Source organism: Magallana gigas, chromosome 1, assembly GCF_963853765.1.
Source record: "Magallana gigas chromosome 1, xbMagGiga1.1, whole genome shotgun sequence".
Taxonomy (NCBI): Eukaryota; Metazoa; Mollusca; class Bivalvia; order Ostreida; family Ostreidae; genus Magallana; species Magallana gigas.
This window is the reverse complement of record NC_088853.1, coordinates 62,693,438-62,716,216: the sequence shown is the minus strand read 5'-3', so window position 1 is coordinate 62,716,216 and position 22,779 is coordinate 62,693,438. Positions and strand designations below refer to the sequence as shown.

Sequence of the window (22,779 nt, the reverse complement as noted above, 5' to 3'; positions counted from 1 at the left end):
TACATTGAGAACAATGTATGCTACTACCATCAGCAGGACAAGGACAATCGGCCAAACAAAAAGAACAAAGGTGGGGACATTTCACTCTATGATCTTCGATGTGAGCATATCCAACATCGCAATAGTTGCAATAATAAGGGTTTTCAGTCAAGCCGGGCATGGACAAGATGGTGTCGTAATGATCTTTATCCAGCAAAATGTTCAAACAAACTCCATCTCCCTTTCCTCTGTACATGACCTCCAACTTCAATCCAGAACATGCTTTAAATTGAAATATTTTAAGGCGATATTCAGGAGCTAGTATATTTTGTAACTTGTCCCATTCTGCGGGTCCAAAATCAGGATCACAGTTGGCTAATTTCATCAATTCCAAAGCTTCCTTTTTCTGCTGAGGAGAAAGTACATCAATTCTTTTAATGCGATCCCACTTTTTTTTCCATTCTCCCAACTTCATATTATCCTGAGGTTTTTGGCTGTGTAACCGAGCTACGACAATAGCTCTTGGGAGACAAAGAGAATCATTTCCATTTTCAATTTTTAATAAAGATCTCTTCCTTCTTTTGAACATGACTTTGTTGGAATGTAAATGTTTTGCAGATTGCCCACCACTCCCTTGAGGATATTTCACATGAAACAATTCAAATTCAGCAGACCCATCCGTAATGGTAAATTCTTTCTTAGACTGTTGAACACCTTCAATCTTAGTTAAAATTGTACTTTCATTTAAATTCTTGGACTGGGTAAATTCGTACCAAACATCAGAATCGAGAGAGGGGTGTCGAATATTCAACCGCAAATAATCGTTAGGATTACACTGCATCCTTTCTTTTACTTCTTTCAACATTTGACTTAATAATCTCCGAACAAAATTACTGTCTGAAGGCAAAGCACGAAAATTAACAGTGTAAACATTTTGTTTTACTTTAAATTTTCTAGACTTGCGTCCCCTATCTAACCTGATCTTATAAAAATCAGATACAACTTTTCTTTTGCCATTTTTAACAACTTCTTTTTTATTAGGTTTTAATTCTTTTCTACTTCTTTTCTCTTTTAGTTCTTTTAATTGTTGTTGAATTCTTCTTCTTTTGTGCCTTAAAAGAAGCAACTGATTTTTTAAAATACTTTCTTTTACATTCATCCCACTCATCTCCTTTTCTCCTGATAAACAGAAATGATCAATTCTTAGAAAGCCTATGGTATATATCTTCTATAACAGATTAATTGGTAAAAAAAAGGAAAAACCAATGACGTCATTGGAAAAACCAAAACTCTATTCCCCATTTGACGTCATTGGAAAAACCCAAAGCTCTTACTCCCCAGTGGAAATCCCCATGACGTCATTGGAATTTCCAGAAATAAGGTCATAAAAAAGAGCATCTACCAACGGTCAGGCATTCACAATCGAAATGGCTTCAGGCGATGAAGACAGAAAAATGGACGTCACAGAAGAAAAAGCAGAGAGCATTCCGCCAAAAGAGGTTAGCAACGATTTAAAAAATTTTGAAAATACCTGCTGGGAGAACTACCGATTAAAACAAAACGACCTATGGGATCAGTACGTAGAAGCAGCATGGAAAGTGTACCAAGAAAAATACGTAGAAAAAGCAAAACAAACGCACGAAGAATTGCAGGAAAAACTAAAGGATGAATACAGAAAAAAGGGATACAATGTCAGAAGTGTGGGACCCCCAATACCATTTGAGGACTACAAAAAAGACATGAGAAAACTCGGATACAAATTGGTACACACCTGCAAACATGACAAAAATAGATGGCAGAGAATTGAATTGAGTCCAGAAGAAAGAGAAGCAGACAAAAAAGAAGAAGAAATGGAGGCAGCTCAAAAAGCAGAGGAAATAGAAGAAGCTCTAAAAGCAGAAGAAATGGAAATAGCTAGAAAAGCAGAAGAAATCAAAGCTGCTAGATTTCCAACTCGCCCATGTTCAAACCCCCAAGCCATTAGGATTCTCCAAGCCATTAGGATTCACTACACTAATGCCTCAAAACGACAGTGGATTCTTTCCCTTCAAAATCGGAGAATTACCTAAACGTCCGAAATACTCCATTCCCACTCCATGGGGAGAATGGGAAACAGGAAAAGAAAGAGTGGAACGTCTAAAAAAGGAAAAAAAGGAAGACGAAGATTTCAATAAACAACTGAATATCCAATTTCGTAGAAGAGTAAGAGACAACCCTCATATCAATTTCTCAACCGACAACTTTGGAAGTGGGAAACACATCAAATCCATAGATGAAAAAGTAAAAGACCTGCTTGAGGATCCACATTATCCAGAGGCCAAATTCAACAGTCTGAAATGCGAGACACTCTTAGTATCCAATGAACTAGACGATACGAGAAAAGAACTGGAAGACACCAAAAAAGAACTGGAGGACAGCAAAAAGAAACTGACTGAATTGTCTGAATTTAAAGAACAAGGTAAAATGATACTTGAAAGATACAAAAAAGAACTAGAAGACATCAGTAAAGAACTAGAGGACATCAAAAAAGAAATTCAGAAAGCCAAAGAAGAAGAAGAAAAAAAAGAAGAAAAAGAAAACCTGAAATCAAAAATGAAAGAATTTCTGTCAAATATCAAACTAGATCCAGCAGAATACATCGTTCCATTATTTGAAAAACCACCGGGAAACAGAATGGATTGGATGAAATCAGATGCCAGTAGAGCAACATGGAGCTTCTACATCAAACCAGAACAAGCCAAAAATGACAAATTCAAGGCCATGAGACTTCTGCTATCAGAATACTGTCACAAATTCTGCTTAGTGGAAAACGGAGTAACTCATAACATCAACGGAGAATTCCAATTAAAAAAACCAATGAACATCAAGGGACTAACAGACCTACTTGGACCCAACATCTATATCAACGGGGGCCCTAAAGAACTAGGCACTGAAAATTGGTCTATGGCTGCAAAATTCGACCAGAAAGACTACTTCAACATCTCTTTCACAGATGAAACAAAAGGAACCATTTCAAAATTCAACATTGGTAATAAACCTAAACCTGTGGTGTGTAGACTGAAGCAAAGATCAAAAGCCACAGCTGGAGAAATGTCATCTGATAAACCCAAAAAAGAGGAAGAAAAACCCCAAACAGAGGAAGAAAAACCCCAAACAGAGGAAAAAATGGAAGACAAAATGGAAACTGAGGTAAAAATGGAAGAAGATGAAGCTGAAATTCACATGGAAGAAAATGAAGAGGAAGTGATATCTGAATTTCATATCAAATGACTAGTTATTATCATCAAATTCATGTATTTTCTTGTCATAGGACTCCTAGTATTCATTCATATCATTTGTGCTTTACCATTCTTGTTATTTATCATTGTTCATCTTCTCTTCACCAATTTCACATTGTTCTTCTTTTCTTCTCCATGATTTTCCTCATTAGGCTCAAACAATCAGGGATGTTCAATAGTTCTTGTTGTTTGTCATTTTGAATTTCAAGTAAGATTCCCATTGCTGTTGTTTGTTGTTTGTTGTTGTTTATCCTCAATAAAACTATTTTTAACCTTTATGACGTCATTTTTCGATTTGACCTTTGACCCCCCTATATAGACGGATGTAAACTACACTCATTTGACCCCCCTATCTAGACGCCTTATACTACTAATACGGTTTACGATTATGTCAAACTTAAACCAAAATACTTGGGTCAAATCTGGTCTTTTCCAAAGACATGATCCTTAGCATTTTTAAATTATAAAAGTTTAGTTCAGTTATGAAATAGTTCTTCAGAATACTTAACCAACTCAGATACTGAGATCATATGAAATTGTGTGCAAAATTACTCCTAGTTGACAATTTGTCCTTTTTCAAGGCTCAAGGTTGCTTCGAAAGGCCAATTAGGTGGTAAGAATATCATCCTCTAGCGTTACACTACAAATATTTTTCCATGACACTACATTTGACTTTGTATGCTGGGTACAGCTCCTCAAAGTTGTTTAAAACAGACATCTTAAATGCGTCGTATATGTTAAAAGCAATGATTTCTGCTGTCACTGTTGTAGATCTTGGTGCCCTTACTTACAAATAAAATTTAAAACAAGGTAAAAGTAAATGGTTTCCATTGGAAGAGACAACTTTAGATGCCTTCAATGCTTACCAGAATCACCATGGCCTACCTGTTAACCATCATTTGTTTGAACTCTTTTAAAACTTTATCATTTATTTTCTTCTAGTTTCGTGATAATGATCGGAAGATTGGACGTCATAGTCTTCAAGGGTGCTTTCATGCTCAATACGATACGGTCAATGCCATATCGGGACATGCATTAACTTCCTCAAGTGAAAAAAAATACAGAAAACTTATCCTTTTAGTTGTTAAAGATGTTGCCAGACTTAATAATTACCTGACCCATAGATGGAGACTTCGTAAAAAGATCCTAGTTTGGCTTGTCATTATAAGCAAATATAGCACAGCTGTGCTTAGAGCAACTGATTTTATTTAACCGACGTAGAAGTGGGGAAGCTGGACGTATCAAACTGCAAGAATTTTCTGATGCTGAAGAGGAAATTGAAAACCTGAGGAAGTAGTTTTAAGCACACTAAAAGAATGTGAGAAGCTGTGAAATACTTATACTAGATTTGAAATTGAGGGGAAAAGGAGGGACAAATTGCTATCTTGCTTATGGATGAGATGGTAAAGAAAATGAAAATCCTTTGAAGCAGAGACAAAATACGGCGGTTTCTGGAGACTGTCCAAGTAGGTTTGAAAAAAAGGCAGATGTGCCAAATTTTACTGCAATTACCTTTACCAGACTAAGGAAACAACTTGCAACTCTTGCGCAACCTGACTTAAACATCGCAGGATATCTTGGCCACTTTTCAGGGGCACGACACTAGGGTCCATCGACAGTTTTTAGATCACCTGAGTCACTCAGGTGACCTATTGCAATTAGTCCTCGTCCGTCGTCGTGCGCTGTGCGTTAACAATTTTACATTTTTAACTTCTTCTTGAAAACTACCAGGCGAATCGTTACCATTTTTGGTTTGAAGCATTTCTATGGTAAGAAAAATCTAAATTGTGAATTTCATGGCTCCATCACTCCTGGGGTGCCACGGGTGGGGCCAAATATGCCCAAAAAAAGTCAAATTTTCAAAAATCGTCTTCTCTACTCCCACGCATGTGAGGAAAAAACTGGTTGCATGGTTATGATATCCATATAGATTTCTACAAAAATTTTGAAAAATTTATGGCCCCTGGGTCAGGGGTTCTGGCTCAAGGGTGGGGCCAATATGACCATGTAGTAAAAATGTATTAAGGTAGTCCTATACTAGGCACTTAATGGGCTCAATCATTAAAAGCTTAGCTTTAAATGATAAATATACATTCTAGCAATACATATACAAAAAAATGTATGTCTACATGCTAGTTTGTTCGTTATCACCTCTCAGACGGGTGTGCCCCCTTGCGAAATCTTATGAAATTTGCCAGACGTCCGTTTTTCATAAAAATAATTACCAAATTTGGGAAAATTAGAACTCAACATACAAAATAGAGTATAAATATTTAAGCTATATCTCATCAATAATTTTGCGCAAATTTTTGTAAGTAAGTACGCTTTATGGACCTAATGTATCAAAATAGAATACAGAAAATGCAATGCTAGTATCGCGTTTGGTATTTTTTTTTTACTATTTTATGGACTCAAACTTTAATTCATGGTGTTTATTCTATAGATTGACATCTTAGAAAAAATATTTGGAAATATCTTGGTACTCTTATTTACTTACTGATAAAGTTGGCTTCTTGAATTCGGATATCTTTCTTTCTTTTTCTTGTCTTTACCAAACAAGCAATGGTGCTCATATTTGGACACTATGATAAATGGCATGCCAGTATATTCAATTGTTTCTTTGTTGCCAATGTCGATTAATCTCAAACGGAATTTATCTTGAAGATCTGTAATTAAAAACAGATTGAGAATCAAATAGAATTATCAAATAAAAGTTTTTCCAATTTTTAGTATAATTAAGTCAAACTGTTTGCCTTCAGCCTAACCTCTGGCAAACAGTATTGTGGCATTTGATGAAAAAAATGTTTCCAACATTTACGAAAATATGAATATTATGAACACGTGTGTATGAAAATATTGTAACTTAAGCGTAAGTCATACATTGCTTTCTACATATGGTAAATAAAAAAAAAAATAAGCAAAAAAATCTTGTGAAAAATAACTAATAGATGACTTTATTCACTAATAAAATTAAACCAAGTTAAAGTTAATAATAAATTTGACTTGAACAAGTCATTATTGTGTTTAATCAGTACAGTAAAACTCGGTTATAACAAAGTCCTTGGGACTTATGGAATTACTTCGTTATATCCATAATTCGTTATATACGTATAACGAATTCGTTATAATATCGATAGCCAATTTACTATATACACTGTACATGTTTTCTTTCACCAGACTATAATTTTTGCTAATTGAGGCTTAAAATAAAAATACATTACTATGATACATTTAAAAATCAGATCACTCCCCCCCCCCCCCCCCACACACACACATACCTGTTCATTCATAAATCTTATCAAATAAAAATTATCTAACATCAATTAAGTGAGAGAAAAAACAAGATTTTTATATTTTGATGGTATGTTTATTATTACAAATGAATAAAAGATTTATCTAATTGATTTTTAAGGATTACTTAAAGTCAAAATAAGAGAACTTCATGTACGTTTACTGTTCAGTTAAACAAAAATTTAGCTGGACTCCTGTTCTTCTTCAGCAGCCTTTTTCTGTTTCCTGTCTTTTCTACCTCCGTCCCTGTCACAGGAGTATCGCAGCCAGTCTTTGGCGGCATCCTCGATATCTTTATTTGTTGCATCCCTACAACACCGATTTTTCCTCACGGTAACTGTCAAAATAGAAAAATAATGACAACACCTGTTAGTTCTTGAATGAAACACATTTAACTTTCTTTCAATACATCAGAATAAGCATATGACTTCTGCAAATTACCATATACATGTAGTATTTTAGAAGAAAATTTTTTTTTTAAGTCTCAATATAAAAGGAAATATAAAACATATGTATACATGTATTATTGATGTTTCAATATTTCAACCTTATGACATTTAATTTAGTTAATATACTGTGTTTCTCGGAGGAACTATTTTTCTTAAATTTACATTAAAAAAAATTGAATTATCATGGAGTTGCCCCCCCCCCCCCCCACTTTTTTGGAAGTGTGTAAAATTTTGAAATTGAAAATTAGGAATTTAAGAGTGAAATCGAAAAGGCCTAGATAACCCCCCCCCCCCCCCCCCCCCCCCCCCCCCCCGATTAGGATTTTGAAGATTTTGGAAAAAAAAAATTTTGTGTGATTTATTGTGTCAAGATTTTTGGATGAGTCTTCCCCCCCCCCGTTTCAAAAACTATGCTATGTGCCTGGATGATGGCGAAAAAGTTCACAATATATGTCTTACAACGTTTATCTTCTGAAAAAAAATATAGTAATTAATATAAAATTATTACTTACGGAGCAGAACATCTTTCAAAAGTGAGATGGAAAAGGCCTTTTTTCCTCCTCTCCCTAGCCAATTCATTTTTTTGGCAACGTCATTGTTTAAAATCGAAGCCATCACTCGTCTTACGCTTTGTTTAATGTTATCCCCGCCAATCGTTCCAAGTTTTCTTATCTAAATACATGTAAACAGTAAGTTTAATTTTATGCTTAATATTAACACACTATTAATCCTCAATTCATTGTTCATAAACAGTTTTCTGGTATAATAACAAGATAATCATTTTTTGGTTTTATAAAATTTTTATCAAACATTTTCAAAACTCACCATGCGGTTTCTGATATCATCATTTTTTATTGCTTCGTTTACTTCGTCGAACTGTTCCAACGATGTAATTGGCATGCTTGGTAGGCAGCTCTGGTCTTCATCCTCATCCCGGAATGCTGGCAAGTCTACCTTTTTCAAAAGCAGTTGCAGCATAGTTGTATTATGCTGCATTTGCAGTCGCATTTGCTCTATTCCCTTTAGTACTTTTAATTCAAACTCTAGAAATAAAAATTCAAAAATAATTTTCTGAAAATTATCTGATTCATAAGACTTTATAAGAATCATGAGACTTATGAGTTTCATAGACTGACCAGATGTCCTGGCCTTGAAATTTCCTGAAGATATCAAATCTTGAGACTTTGAGTTTTGTCCACTGGCCTTGGCTGGTGATGGTGGGATGGGCAGTGGGGGCAGTGCTGGCAGTGTTGGCAAAGTTTTCTTTTTTTTCTTTGGTGATCGCGGGCGAATTTCCGAATCACTGTCACTCGACTCTGTGTCTGAATCGTCATACTTTGGATTCGGCCTTTGAAGAAAAAAATAAATGACGAAATAAATTTGATAGCAAACATATATAACATACAAAAGCTTAAAATAATTAGGCAAACTTAATTATTAATACTATTTTAAAATTTCAGGTTTTTAATTTTGAAAATAGTTTAAAACCTTTTTGTTCTTTTTTTAATGACCTCCTCTTCCTCGGCCTCCGTCTGTAAATCTGACTTGCACTCTGCCTCTTTTAGTTTTTTCCGGGCTTTCTCATAATCTTCTAAAATGCACCATCAAACAATTGATTATTTTATTAGTGATAAAGACAAATTGCATTTGAGTAATAAATTGAAATTGTATAGCACATTATTTTTTTTTATTATTTCATGCCGATGTAGTTAAAGTTTAACTTACTGGTTTGGTACATGATCTTCACCACAAATTTCTTGAACTCAGTAGAGTTCGACAGCATACCCTGCCGGACTGCCATTTTTTGTTTTGAAGTTGACCTAAAATTAGGCCAGAAGCACTCCTTTTTATCACTGGTGATCCATGATACAGGGACAAGCTCCACCAAATTGGTGTCGGTGAACTCAACTACGGTATATTCTCCCCTGAAAATTAAAGAATTTCATTGAATGGGTTTTTAAAAAATACATGCAAAAAAAAAATGGACCACATCCAATAATGTACATGTACGCATACCCTCTTCCCACTTTTTCTCACAACAAACTGTTTTTACTCAAAAAATTGAACATACATTGAGTGGGTCCCCTTCGACTTTTTTGGATGCATATAAAAAAGTGTAAATAAGCTGATTCCGTGTCAGTCAAATTAACAGTGACACAGACAGATAGCATTGGATAGAGGGTATAGGTATAGTACAACTAATACTATAATAGAACCTCACCATATACGAATTAGGATTTCGATGATTTGCAAACTCGTTTTTCCTTATCAATATTTTTTGGATAAGTCTGCCCCATCCCACTTTCAAAGACGAAAGGCTAAAATGGAAAGGCTTTTTAAGTTTTTGTTTACATTCCAGGCAGCCATGTTGAGAGACTAGACAACTCGACCCATAACCATTTCGTAAATTATTTTAAGTTTACTGTTTACAATGAGATTGATTTTGCAAAATTTATACAATGTAGAACATTAGAATTTAAATGAATTCAGTTTTGAAAAGCATAGAATATTAAGGTATTCCGGAATGTATCGGAATGATTCGAGATACGGCCATATGGGATGGGATTTTCAGATTTTTTTGGCGCGTTCGTCGACGATCAAATATTTTAAAAAGTATGTAATTGAACATTGAACTCTGGTCTTCTTTTGTGGAACTGTTCCGTTAAACTAATAAGTTTACATATGAATATTAATAATAGCGAGCGCAGCTCGCCGGCGCGCAAAATGATCGAAAGTTAAGATCAGTTAATTGCCGGCATGCGAAAATATAGATATGTTGCCAAATTTAATGTTAAAGAAAACGCGCACACGTGTTTGCCTTTATATTCTGAGGTCTGAATCAAATATATAGTAGGTAATGGTGAGAAACATATTATTCATACATGTACAAATCTTGCTATGATGTAAATCTATTTCATTATAAATTCCGATACTCATATTACTAAAATATATAGTTCAATTAATAAGATTTGAAAAATACTCACATGTTGCTCTCTCTGGTACGATCCTCGACACAATATTCCTCCTTGTCTTTGAGTGTGTCTTGCGCGCGAAGAAAGCTGACCTTTCTTTCAAAACTTAATTTATTGCCCTCCTTGGAGTCAACTTGGCATCCCTTTACAGAGCCGCATGCAGGGAGTTCTCCGACCATTAGCTGGCATTACACCAGACGCATATTAATTAATCTTTTGACCGATGTTTAAGATCGAGTAATTCCAGCAATATACTAGTAGCAACCTAAAGCTTGCAAATTGGCTACATATTTTAATGTAGATATAATATAATGTACAATATAAATCATTACGTATATGTATGGAAATGAATTACATTGACCCAGTCGTGGCCCAACGTTAACTATATAAACATGATATTTACATCTATAATTTAACCCGTTAACGATCATTTTGAACTAGCTGTTGATATATAAGTTTGTATGACTGGGTGAAAGCTGTGTCAACTAACGAAATCAGTTTCTGTCAGTTACATATTATAAAATTCGCTCGCAGTAAGGTTTTCTTTTTTTTAAAATTCCACGGACACCAGCAAAAGATAAACGTATAGATTGACGGATAAATAATCATTTTCTGTTTTCGAAAACTATATGCACTTCCCCACCGTTAAAGCAACTACACAAAACATGATTATATTTAATTGTATGCGAGATTAAGATGCATCGGGCCAACATTGTCCCAACCACAAATAATAGGCTCTATATAAATATGAGTACATAAAATCATCTATTAATTTAAGTTCTACATGCATTAGTTTGCCGAGTACACCGACGCTGATTCAATTCCTGTAAAGCAATGCTTGCCCATGTTTGATATGTTAAATATAATTTTTGGTTTAGTATTGTTCAGAACATTATTTTGAACAACTTTTGTTCTACATTGCTTTTTAAAATATTTCTCCTTTTTCAGATATTAATGATCATAGCTTTGAGTTCTGGCCCCTTGAAACCCCTAATTACGTAACATATGACTTAGGTATAGCACTGTATAGTTGAACAGCTGTACAATGAACATTTTTGCTACTATAATTAATAACAAAATATTGTTCAGGAAAGAGATATTGTAAAAAGACATTAGAGCCCTTTTGGCCCCTAATTTGAGAGGCTAGCCCCTTTTTCTTGATATCAAATTTAAGATCTTGCAAATTTGAATATATTTTGTTCAACAAGTGTTCATGAAATGTTAACCGTTCTTGAGATATCTGTACAAATGTGTTTTAGGGGCCGACCCTTTAACTCCTAAATGGGGTCATAAACAAAAACATTTAAGGTAGCATATTGACAAGAACACAATTTTAAGCAACTTTTGTTCTACATTGTCTTTAAAAATATGTCTCCTTTTTCAGATATTAATGATAAAAGTTTTGAACTTCTGGCCCCTTGAAACCCCTAATTACGTAACATATGACTTAAGTATGATACTGTATAGATAAACAGCTGTACAATGAACATTTTTGTTTATATAATTAATAACAAATTATTGTTCAGTAAACAGTTATTGTAAGAAGACTTTAGAGCCCCCTTGGCCCCTAATTTGAGGGGCCAGCCCCTTTTTCTTGATATCAAAGGAAAGCTCGTGAAAATTGAAACAACTTTTGCATTACATGTTTTAACAAATTATGTGCACATCGAAAGGTAATACAGAAAATGTGCAAAAATTTCGTGGAAAAATTTGGTGCTAGTTTTCAGGCTCAGGCGAGCTTCGAGGCCTTGAGCAATTTTCATAATTGGAAGCATGGGGGTACATCTATAGACATTCATCTACAACCCCTGAAAATGTTAAGCTTCTATCTCGATTAGTTTCTGAGGAGATGCGTGGACAAAATGACCCTTAAAAATTTACAAAATCGTCTATATCTGAAACCGGAAGTGACGTCATCATGCAAAAATTTAATAATATGTAGCGACGATGATGTTCTATCACTCCTAAAAATTTCGTGCAAATCGGTTGGGTAGTTTTTGAGAAATAACGCTCCAAAAAAGTCAGAAAAAGAAAAAAAAGAATAACTAGACACGATCTCGTTGCGAGCAACGAGGAGGTCTTCCGTCCGATTTTAGAAAAGGGTCTACATTCTAAGGGCCAGATACTATTTTGTTTCAGGGATAAGAGCTTTGTTCAACAAATGTTTTGAAATTCGTCACCGTTCAACAGATATCTGACAAAAAAAAGTTTTAGGGGGCAATCCCTTATCTCCTCATTGGATCCGCTGAACCAAATTTTGAAGGGTGCATTTTGTAAAGCACATCATTTTGAGCATCTTTTCCTCTATATACTGCTTTTAAAAAATTTTACTTTTTGAGATATAGCTGGTTATAGTTTAGACTCTTGACCCTAAAATATCATTATTACATAACATATGAATAAATCATTACATTGCTTGGATACAGAACTGTAAAATAAACATATTTGCTTTTATAGCCTTTCATTGAATTTCCCTCATTAAAGAGCTACAGATAAAATACTTTAGAACCCTTAAATTCCCTAATTTGAGGGGACAGCCCCCTTTTTGATATCAAATAAAAGGTCATTTAAATCTGAACACATTTTGTTCAACAACTGTTTAGAAATTCGTTACCTTTAATTTTTTTAAAATAAATGGGAAAGAACATTTTAGGGGCTGATCCCTTAACTTCTTAGAGGGACCGTTTAACGAAATTTTGAAAATTGCATATGATTTAATACATCATTTTGAGCATCTTTTCTTCTATACTGCATTTCAAAATATTTTTCCTTTCTGAGATATATGTGATCAAAATTCTGGTCTTTTGGCCCCTAAAAACCCCTAATTACGTAACACATGATAGAATCATTACATTGCTTGGATACATAACTGTGAGATAAACATATTTGTTTCTATAACCGTTCACAAAATATCCCTCAGTAAAGAGCTACAAATAAGAGACTTTAGAGCCCTTTGGACCCCTAATTTTAGGGGCCAGCCCCTTTTTCTTGATATCAAATAAAAGGTCATTTAAATCTGAACACATTTTGTTCAACAACTGTTTAGAAATTCGTTACCGTTTTTGAGATATATGGGAAAGAACATTTTAGGGGCCGATCCCTAAACTCCTTATAGGGGCCGTTTAACGAAATTTTGAAAATTGCATATGATTTAATACATCATTTTGAGCATCTTTTCTTCTATACTGCATTTCAAAATATTTTTCCCTTCTGAGATATATGTAATCAAAATCTGGACTTTTGGCCCCTAAAAACCCCTAATTACGTAATACATAATAAAATCATTACATTGCTTGGATACGTAACTGTAAAATAAACATATTTGCTTCTATAACTGTTCACAAAATATCCCTCAGTAAAGGGCTACAGATGAAAGATTTTAGAGCCCTTTGGACCCCTAATTTTAGGGGCCAGCCCCTTTTTCTTGATATCAAATAAAAGGTCATTTAAATCTGAACACATTTTGTTCAACAACTATTTAGAAATTCGTTACCGTTTTTGAGATATATGGGAAAGAACATTTTAGGGGCCGAGCTTAAACTCCTTATAGGGGCCGTTTAACGAAATTTTGAAAATTGCATATGATTTAATACATCATTTTGAGCATCTTTTCTTCTATACTGCATTTCAAAATATTTTTCCCTTCTGAGATATATGTAATCAAAATCTGGACTTTTGGCCCCTAAAAACCCCTAATTACGTAACACATAATAGAATCATTACATTGCTTGGATACATAACTGTAAAATAAACATATTTGCTTCTATAACTGTTCACAAAATATCCCTCAGTAAAGGGCTACAGATGAAAGACTTTAGAGCCCTTTGGACCCCTAATTTTAGGGGCCAGCATCTTTTCCTTGATATCAAAAGAAAGGTCTTGTAAATATAAACTTTTTTTGTATTACATGTGTTAACAAAATATTTTTCTGAAAAGAGATAAACCAAGAAAACCATGAAAAATTACGACGTTTTTTAGTCTCAATTTTCGGTACCAGGCGAGCTTAAACGCCTTTTGAGCATGACAAATTTGAATGCCAAATTGCACATCTACAATCTCTTGTCTACAATCCCTGAAAGTTTGAACTCAATATCTTTTACCGTTTAGGAGGAGATCCCTGGACAGGCCGACCCTCTGAAAATCACTAAAACGTCATTTTCTCAAGAACGGAAATGACGTCATCAAAATAAAAAAATGTATATTAAGTTCGGACTAATATCAATTAGATCTGAAAGTTTCACGAAAATCGGTTCAGCCATTTCCGAGAAATCGCCTGCACAAATTTTGTAAGAAAAAAAAAATAATAATAATAGGGAACTAGAGCAAAGCTCGTTGCAAAGCAACGAGTGGGTCTTCCGTTAACGTAAAGAGTAAAGCTTGATGTTCCTGCAAGAAGCAGAGTGTTTAAATAAAAAACAAGAGCAACTAAAACTAAGAGATAAAAAAAAATACGAATGATACTATGTACGAATTAACAAAAACCTTAACGATTCTAAGAACGACTTAACAAAAAAATAATTCCGAAGGTGTCAAAGTACTTAACAAAAATCGAATTATTTTTGGTACGAGTTTGAACTTTACACTATTTTTGAAACCAAAAACGCAGAATCAAAATTTCCGAAAAATCAATTTTTTAACCCCGATATCTGTTATGCATCGTCTGATTTAAAAACGGCTTTTAGTTTTGTACTCATCATGAAAATTACCGTAAGTTACATATGTTTAATTTTTAATATTGAAAAACAATGAAAAACTAAAACAAGAGGCAAATGGGCCACATCGCTCACCTGAGGAACAATAAGTATGATAAAATCAGCTTAATGGAGTCACAATGCAAACTATCTGGACATAATACATGTAGATCCTGTATAAATAAAATCCATTTCCCCCCTAAATATTCTTATGTTTATGATCATTAGTTCCTTTTTTAAAAGGATGATTTTATATTGATTTTATAGTCATATCGCATGTTGAGTATTGCAGGTCTCAAAAAGATCCTTAACAATAGTTTATATATGGGATATAAACCTACATCAAACTCTGAACCTTCTTGAGAGGCCAAAGAACTGTCCTGGGGCCAAAGTCTTAACAATTATAAAGAATCATCTGGCTGATTAGTTTCAGAGAAGAAGATTTTTAAATATTTACTCTATATATTCCTATGTTAAACTTTGACCCCCCCCCCACCCATTGTGGCCCAAACCTACCCCCGGGGACCATGATTTTCACAACTTTGTATCTACACTACCTGAGGATCCTTCCACATAAGTTTCAGCTTTCCTGGCTGATTAGTTTCTGAGAAAAAGATTTTTAAAGATTTTCTCTATACATGTATATTCCTACGTAAAAATCTATTCCCCCATTGTGGCCCAGCCATACCACCTGGGACTATGATTTGAACAAACTTGAATGTACACTACCTGAGGATGCTTCCACTTTAATTTGAGCTTTTCTGGCCAAATAGTTTTTGAGAAGATTTTAAAAGATTTTCTCTATATATTCCTATGTAAAACTTGATCCCCCTCTTGTGGCCCCTCCCTAGCCCCGGGGACCATGATTTGAACAAACTTGAATCTACACAACCTGAGGATGCCTCCTCACAAGTTTAAGCATTTCAGGCCGAATAGTTTTTGAGAAGAAGGTTTTTGAAAAATACCAACAAATTTTCAACAATTCTCAATTATCTCCCCTTTAAAGAGGGCGGGGCCCTTCATTTGAACAAACTTTAATCCCCTTCACCTAGTGGTGCTTAGTGCCAAATGTGGTTGAAATCTGTCCAGTGCTTCTTGAGAAGAAGATGAAAATATGAAAAGTTTACAACAACGACAACTACAAATTGTGATCAGAAAAGCTCACTTGAGCTCAGGTGAGCTAAAAATAAAATAAAGGAAACATAATTGCATACTTTTATTGAAAAACAAATTTTCACAGCTAACAATTGTAAATTACTTTAAACAGCCATAATTTTGTTTGTTATAATTTCTTATCAAACACAAACTACAACAAGGCATGATGCTTTCTTAAAAGTTCCATTACAGTAACTGTTCATGAATTCTCCGATTTAATTTGAATTACTGGTAAATAGTCTGTAGAACACATTAAGGAATATGCATGTGGGTAGAGGTGACAGGTTAACCTCAAGAGCTGAAAAGAATCAACAGGTAAAAACCATGTGGCCACCAATAGCTGAAATTAAAAAAATCAATAGGCTGTGTTAATACATGTACAGGTACTAATAATAGCTGTGTTTACATTAACATATGCATAGTATTTCTGAAAAAAAAATACACTGAACATGCAGTGTAATTAGTATGACATATCCCGATTCATGACATTAGATAGCACAGGACAGGTTTTTTTTATACATTTCATTGTAGCCTTGGGACGTGTGTCTTCGGAACCCTGTAACTAGAATTTCCTCAGTTCCCATTCAGCACAAATACCTTTAATTCACTCTTTATAAGGCCAATCACCAATTTCTGAAGAAAATTACTAGTCAAAACCTGTAAAATTTTCTACATACTGGTTTTTATGAGATATTGACCCTTCCATATTTTGCTAATTTTTCAGCTTTTTAGACCCCCACCCCCCCAGCCAATTCCCTGCAGAGGGCTGACGTGCATGTTGTACCATCACATGTCAGAAACTTACCGGTGTTTAGTTTATAATGTCCCATCCACCTAAAAGATATTCGTGATCAAATCTCAAATTTCGTAAAAATTGTCAAAAAAATTTAACATCAACATTTTCAGTTCCGGGCGAGCTTCAAGGATGATGACTTCTGGTCAAATCTAAAACAAGCAAGCAAATCTACCATAACCACTCTATCTTGCATATAAATTTCAAGTCCCTAACTATAACAGTTTTTGAGGAGATGCGTGGACAATATCATGTTCCAAGATACATGAAAAAGGGAGATAATTCAGAAACAGAAGTGAATTTTCAGACAGGAAGTAAGATGCAAAGAGATATTCACCTAAGACATCATCCCTGTAAAAATCATTAAAATCGATTGAGAAATGGCTGAGAAATTAAGGGTGACTACCAAGAAAAAAAATAATAATATAGAAGAATGAGAACGCGTAGAAAAACAGTAAGGTCTTCCGCTGAAGACGGAAGACCTTAATAATAAAGGACTGTTTTTGTCTAAATCTTAAAGGAAGAGTGTTTTTCAACTTGTACTTCAGTCCAACAACCCCTTTATTTTGAATATCTTAGTTAGAAAGTCAAAAAAAAAATGGAGAGAAGGAAATAGAGAGAAAGAACAAATCTTGGCTCCACACAGCCTTTGCAGGTGTCATAACAGTATTTCATCAAAGGTTCGCGTCAAAACATGGCTGACGCGAAATAATTCCCGATTTTCTCTTTGAATTTGGGGCGTTTCCGCCCGGGACAGGAGCTGAATTTTTGTATGAGATGAAAAACAACGTGTAAGATGTCTCACTACTCAGGTTTGGTAACAGTGCGAGGTTATTTGAAATATTAATGCGTGTTTGTGTCTGGAGGGGGATGAAAAGGACCGAGCTTGATTTTCGTCGTAAATAAATCGAAAGTAGAATTTTGAGGTGTGGATCTCGGATTCGGTTAACGACAATTAGGGGGGGAAGTCCTAAAACAATGACTGATGCATTTTACACATGTATTTCAGAGTAGAGATTTTTTTGTGTCGTTTACTATTATGTTTGACTGTTTTATATCAACAGGATTGATAAAATTCTTATGAATGTAGAAATAACGAAATCAGTAACACGTAAATTTATTCATAAAAAAATTGATGACAGTAATTTCCACAGTTCTAACATTCATAAGTAGTTCACACGCTATCGTAGATACAGACTAAACGGAAAACAAGAAATATACATGCAACAGAAATATTACGCGGCTGCTTACATCCCTTGCACTGTGTAAATTTTAAGTCCCCATACAGGCTATACTCGCGGCTTGATATCGGAAATTTCTTCTTAATTGTTCAACCCGCTGCAAATTTGGCAGAAAAACAGAATGAGGTCCGAGGTACATTTACACAAAATTTCATGAGGATTGAGTGAAGGGCTCGGGAGTTAGAATTTTTTTCTACAGTACATGTCAAACACGAAAATTAAAACTCAAATGCCAAAAAGTTCTTGACTCTGTTAATAATGAACGAATTGGTCTGGTAATTAGTACGGTAATCCAGAATGGTACTAAGTTGAAATTAAAGGTCCGAGATCAAAGATCAAGTAAAATCGGGCCAGAAAAACTAAATGATTTTATGAAGGGTGGGGGGGGGGGGGTCGGTGGTCGGTGACTTCTATATTAAACGGAAAATACTAAATTCCCAATATCACTAGAGTTTGAGATACATGCTTGACCTTTATTTTGCTAATTACCAGCTAAACATGATTTGGAAATAGAATGAAAAATCCTTTGATTTTAAACAGAATATTTTCTTCAATTTCTATATCCTCCTTTTCTTTTTCAAATTAATCATAAATGTATTGGACTTCTCGCCCTTGTTTTGTTTCTGATATATGTATAAGAGCTTTGATTGAAACATTTAGATCCCTCTTATCGTGTAATTTGAGGGGCTAGCCCCTTTTTCTTGATATCAATAAAGGGTCCCTTAATATTAAACACATTTTGTTCAACAAGTGTTTAGAAATTTGTTACTGTTTTTGAGATATTAGGGAAAGATTGTTTTAGGGGCCGACCCTTTATCTCCTTATAAGGACCATTAAACGAAACTTTAATGGTTTAGGGGCCGACCCTTTATCTCCTTATAAGGACCATTAAACGAAACTTTGGTGGTTAAATATTATTACGAATATTATTCTGAGTATCTTCTCTTCTATAATGCATTTCAAAATATTTCTCCTTTTTAAGAAATAAATGATCAAAATATTGGACTTCTAGCCCGTTTAAAATCCAAATTATGTAACATATCAGAAAACTTTTAACAAATATAGGTAGATAACTGGAAGATAAACATTTTTGCTTCTATAATACATTACAAAATATTTTTCATTAAAGAAATATAGATAAAGGACTTTAGACCCCTTTTGGCCCCTAATATGAGGGGTCAGCCCCTTTTGCTTGGTGTCAGTTGAAAGATCTTTTATAGATTAATTTTTGATGCTCTACATGTGTTAGCAAAATATTGATTAGAAAAAAGATATTCGTGATCAAATCTCAAATTTCGTAAAAATTGTCAAAAAAATTTAACATCAACATTTTCAGTTCCGGGCGAGCTTCAAGGATGATGACTTCTGGTCAAATCTAAAACAAGCAAGCAAATCTACCATAACCACTCTATCTTGCATATAAATTTCAAGTCCCTAACTATAACAGTTTTTGAGGAGATGCGTGGACAATATCATGTTCCAAAATACATGAAAAAGGGAGATAATTCAGAAACAGAAGTGAATTTTCAGACAGGAAGTAAGATGCAAAGAGATATTCACCTAAGACATCATCCCTGTAAAAATCATTAAAATCGATTGAGAAATGGCTGAGAAATTAAGGGTGACTACCAAGAAAAAAAATAATAATATAGAAGAATGAGAACGCGTAGAAAAACAGTAAGGTCTTCCGCTGAAGACGGAAGACCTTAATAAAAAAGGACTGTTTTTGTCTAAATCTTAAAGGAAGAGTGTTTTTCAACTTGTACTTCAGTCCAACAACCCCTTTATTTTGAATATCTTAGTTAGAAAGTCAAAAAAAAAATGGAGAGAAGGAAATAGAGAGAAAGAACAAATCTTGGCTCCACACAGCCTTTGCAGGTGTCATAACAGTATTTCATCAAAGGTTCGCGTCAAAACATGGCTGACGCGAAATAATTCCCGATTTTCTCTTTGAATTTGGGGCGTTTCCGCCCGGGACAGGAGCTGAATTTTTGTATGAGATGAAAAACAACGTGTAAGATGTCTCACTACTCAGGTTTGGTAACAGTGCGAGGTTATTTGAAATATTAATGCGTGTTTGTGTCTGGAGGGGGATGAAAAGGACCGAGCTTGATTTTCGTCGTAAATAAATCGAAAGTAGAATTTTGAGGTGTGGATCTCGGATTCGGTTAACGACAATTAGGGGAAGTCCTAAAACAATGACTGATGCATTTTACACATGTATTTCAGAGTAGAGATTTTTTTGTGTCGTTTACTATTATGTTTGACTGTTTTATATCAACAGGATTGATAAAATTCTTATGAATGTAGAAATAACGAAATCAGTAACACGTAAATTTTTTCATAAAAAAATTGATGACAGTAATTTCCACAGTTCTAACATTCATAAGTAGTTCACACGCTATCGTAGATACAGACTAAACGGAAAACAAGAAATATACATGCAACAGAAATATTACGCGGCTGCTTACATCCCTTGCACTGTGTAAATTTTAAGTCCCCATACAGGCTATACTCGCGGCTTGATATCGGAAATTTCTTCTTAATTGTTCAACCCGCTGCAAATTTGGCAGAAAAACAGAATGAGGTCCGAGGTACATTTACACAAAATTTCATGAGGATTGAGTGAAGGGCTCGGGAGTTAGAATTTTTTTCTACAGTACATGTCAAACACGAAAATTAAAACTCAAATGCCAAAAAGTTCATAACTCTGTTAATAATGAACGAATTGGTCTGGTAATTAGTACGGTAATCCAGAATGGTACTAAGTTGAAATTAAAGGTCCGAGATCAAAGATCAAGTAAAATTGGGCCAGAAAAACTAAATGATTTTATGAAGGGTGGGGGGGGGGGGGGGTCGGTGGTCGGTGACTTCTATATTAAACGGAAAATACTAAATTCCCAATATCACTAGAGTTTGAGATACATGCTTGACCTTTATTTTGCTAATTACCAGCTAAACATGATTTGGAAATAGAATGAAAAATCCTTTGATTTTAAACAGAATATTTTCTTCAATTTCTATATCCTCCTTTTCTTTTTCAAATTAATCATAAATGTATTGGACTTCTCGCCCTTGTTTTGTTTCTGATATATGTAAAAGAGCTTTGATTGAAACATTTAGATCCCTCTTATCGTGTAATTTGAGGGGCTAGCCCCTTTTTCTTGATATCAATAAAGGGTCCCTTAATATTAAACACATTTTGTTCAACAAGTGTTTAGAAATTTGTTACTGTTTTTGAGATATTAGGGAAAGATTGTTTTAGGGGCCGACCCTTTATCTCCTTATAAGGACCATTAAACGAAACTTTAATGGTTTAGGGGCCGACCCTTTATCTCCTTATAAGGACCATTAAACGAAACTTTGGTGGTTAAATATTATTACGAATATTATTCTGAGTATCTTCTCTTCTATAATGCATTTCAAAATATTTCTCCTTTTTAAGAAATAAATGATCAAAATATTGGACTTCTAGCCCCTTTAAAATCCAAATTATGTAACATATCAGAAAACTTTTAACAAATATAGGTAGATAACTGGAAGATAAACATTTTTGCTTCTATAATACATTACAAAATATTTTTCATTAAAGAAATATAGATAAAGGACTTTAGACCCCTTTTGGCCCCTAATATGAGGGGTCAGCCCCTTTTGCTTGGTGTCAGTTGAAAGATCTTTTATAGATTAATTTTTGATGCTCTACATGTGTTAGCAAAATATTGATTAGAAAAAAGATATTCGTGATCAAATCTCAAATTTCGTAAAAATTGTCAAAAAAATTTAACATCAACATTTTCAGTTCCGGGCGAGCTTCAAGGATGATGACTTCTGGTCAAATCTAAAACAAGCAAGCAAATCTACCATAACCACTCTATCTTGCATATAAATTTCAAGTCCCTAACTATAACAGTTTTTGAGGAGATGCGTGGACAATATCATGTTCCAAAATACATGAAAAAGGGAGATAATTCAGAAACAGAAGTGAATTTTCAGACAGGAAGTAAGATGCAAAGAGATATTCACCTAAGACATCATCCCTGTAAAAATCATTAAAATCGATTGAGAAATGGCTGAGAAATTAAGGGTGACTACCAAGAAAAAAAATAATAATATAGAAGAATGAGAACGCGTAGAAAAACAGTAAGGTCTTCCGCTGAAGACGGAAGACCTTAATAAAAAAGGACTGTTTTTGTCTAAATCTTAAAGGAAGAGTGTTTTTCAACTTGTACTTCAGTCCAACAACCCCTTTATTTTGAATATCTTAGTTAGAAAGTCAAAAAAAAAATGGAGAGAAGGAAATAGAGAGAAAGAACAAATCTTGGCTCCACACAGCCTTTGCAGGTGTCATAACAGTATTTCATCAAAGGTTCGCGTCAAAACATGGCTGACGCGAAATAATTCCCGATTTTCTCTTTGAATTTGGGGCGTTTCCGCCCGGGACAGGAGCTGAATTTTTGTATGAGATGAAAAACAACGTGTAAGATGTCTCACTACTCAGGTTTGGTAACAGTGCGAGGTTATTTGAAATATTAATGCGTGTTTGTGTCTGGAGGGGGATGAAAAGGACCGAGCTTGATTTTCGTCGTAAATAAATCGAAAGTAGAATTTTGAGGTGTGGATCTCGGATTCGGTTAACGACAATTAGGGGAAGTCCTAAAACAATGACTGATGCATTTTACACATGTATTTCAGAGTAGAGATTTTTTTGTGTCGTTTACTATTATGTTTGACTGTTTTATATCAACTGGATTGATAAAATTCTTATGAATGTAGAAATAACGAAATCAGTAACACGTAAATTTATTCATAAAAAAATTGATGACAGTAATTTCCACAGTTCTAACATTCATAAGTAGTTCACACGCTATCGTAGATACAGACTAAACGGAAAACAAGAAATATACATGCAACAGAAATATTACGCGGCTGC

The 22,779-nt window shown here is 34.4% G+C and overlaps 2 protein-coding genes across 2 annotated transcripts; one reads left to right on the top strand and one right to left on the bottom strand.

Annotated features, from left to right (window-relative positions):
* Nucleotides 1-1,406: 1,406 nt before the first annotated feature.
* On the top strand, nt 1,407-3,249 carry LOC136276160 (DNA ligase 1-like). Its single transcript, XM_066087271.1, has 2 exons — nt 1,407-2,011; nt 2,178-3,249. Exons 1-2 carry the CDS (start codon nt 1,407-1,409, stop codon nt 3,247-3,249), a joined length of 1,677 nt encoding a protein of 558 aa, XP_065943343.1.
* Nucleotides 3,250-6,548: 3,299 nt separating this feature from the next.
* LOC117680343 (uncharacterized) lies at nt 6,549-9,397 on the bottom strand. Its single transcript, XM_066081402.1, has 7 exons — nt 9,219-9,397; nt 8,723-8,922; nt 8,486-8,588; nt 8,134-8,345; nt 7,823-8,040; nt 7,510-7,669; nt 6,549-6,885 (listed from the first exon to the last, which is right to left on the bottom strand). The coding sequence occupies exons 2-7, from the start codon at nt 8,796-8,798 to the stop codon at nt 6,731-6,733; spliced, it is 924 nt and encodes a 307-aa protein (XP_065937474.1). The 5' UTR covers nt 8,799-8,922; nt 9,219-9,397; the 3' UTR covers nt 6,549-6,730.
* Between the last annotated feature and the right edge of the window lie 13,382 nt (nt 9,398-22,779).

Bases quoted from the DNA above. Each gene is read 5' to 3' on its own strand.
- LOC136276160 (XM_066087271.1), top strand. From the start codon at position 1,407: ATGGCTTCAGGCGATGAAGACAGAAAAATGGACGTCACAGAAGAAAAA. The intron at 2,012-2,177 runs GTGGATTCTTTC...CCAATTTCGTAG, and splicing joins ACTAATGCCTCAAAACGACA to AAGAGTAAGAGACAACCCTC.
- LOC117680343 (XM_066081402.1), bottom strand. From the start codon at position 8,798: ATGGCAGTCCGGCAGGGTATGCTGTCGAACTCTACTGAGTTCAAGAAA. The intron at 8,589-8,722 runs GTAAGTTAAACT...GGTGCATTTTAG, and splicing joins GAAGATCATGTACCAAACCA to AAGATTATGAGAAAGCCCGG. The intron at 7,670-7,822 runs GTGAGTTTTGAA...ACATGTATTTAG, and splicing joins ATGATATCAGAAACCGCATG to ATAAGAAAACTTGGAACGAT.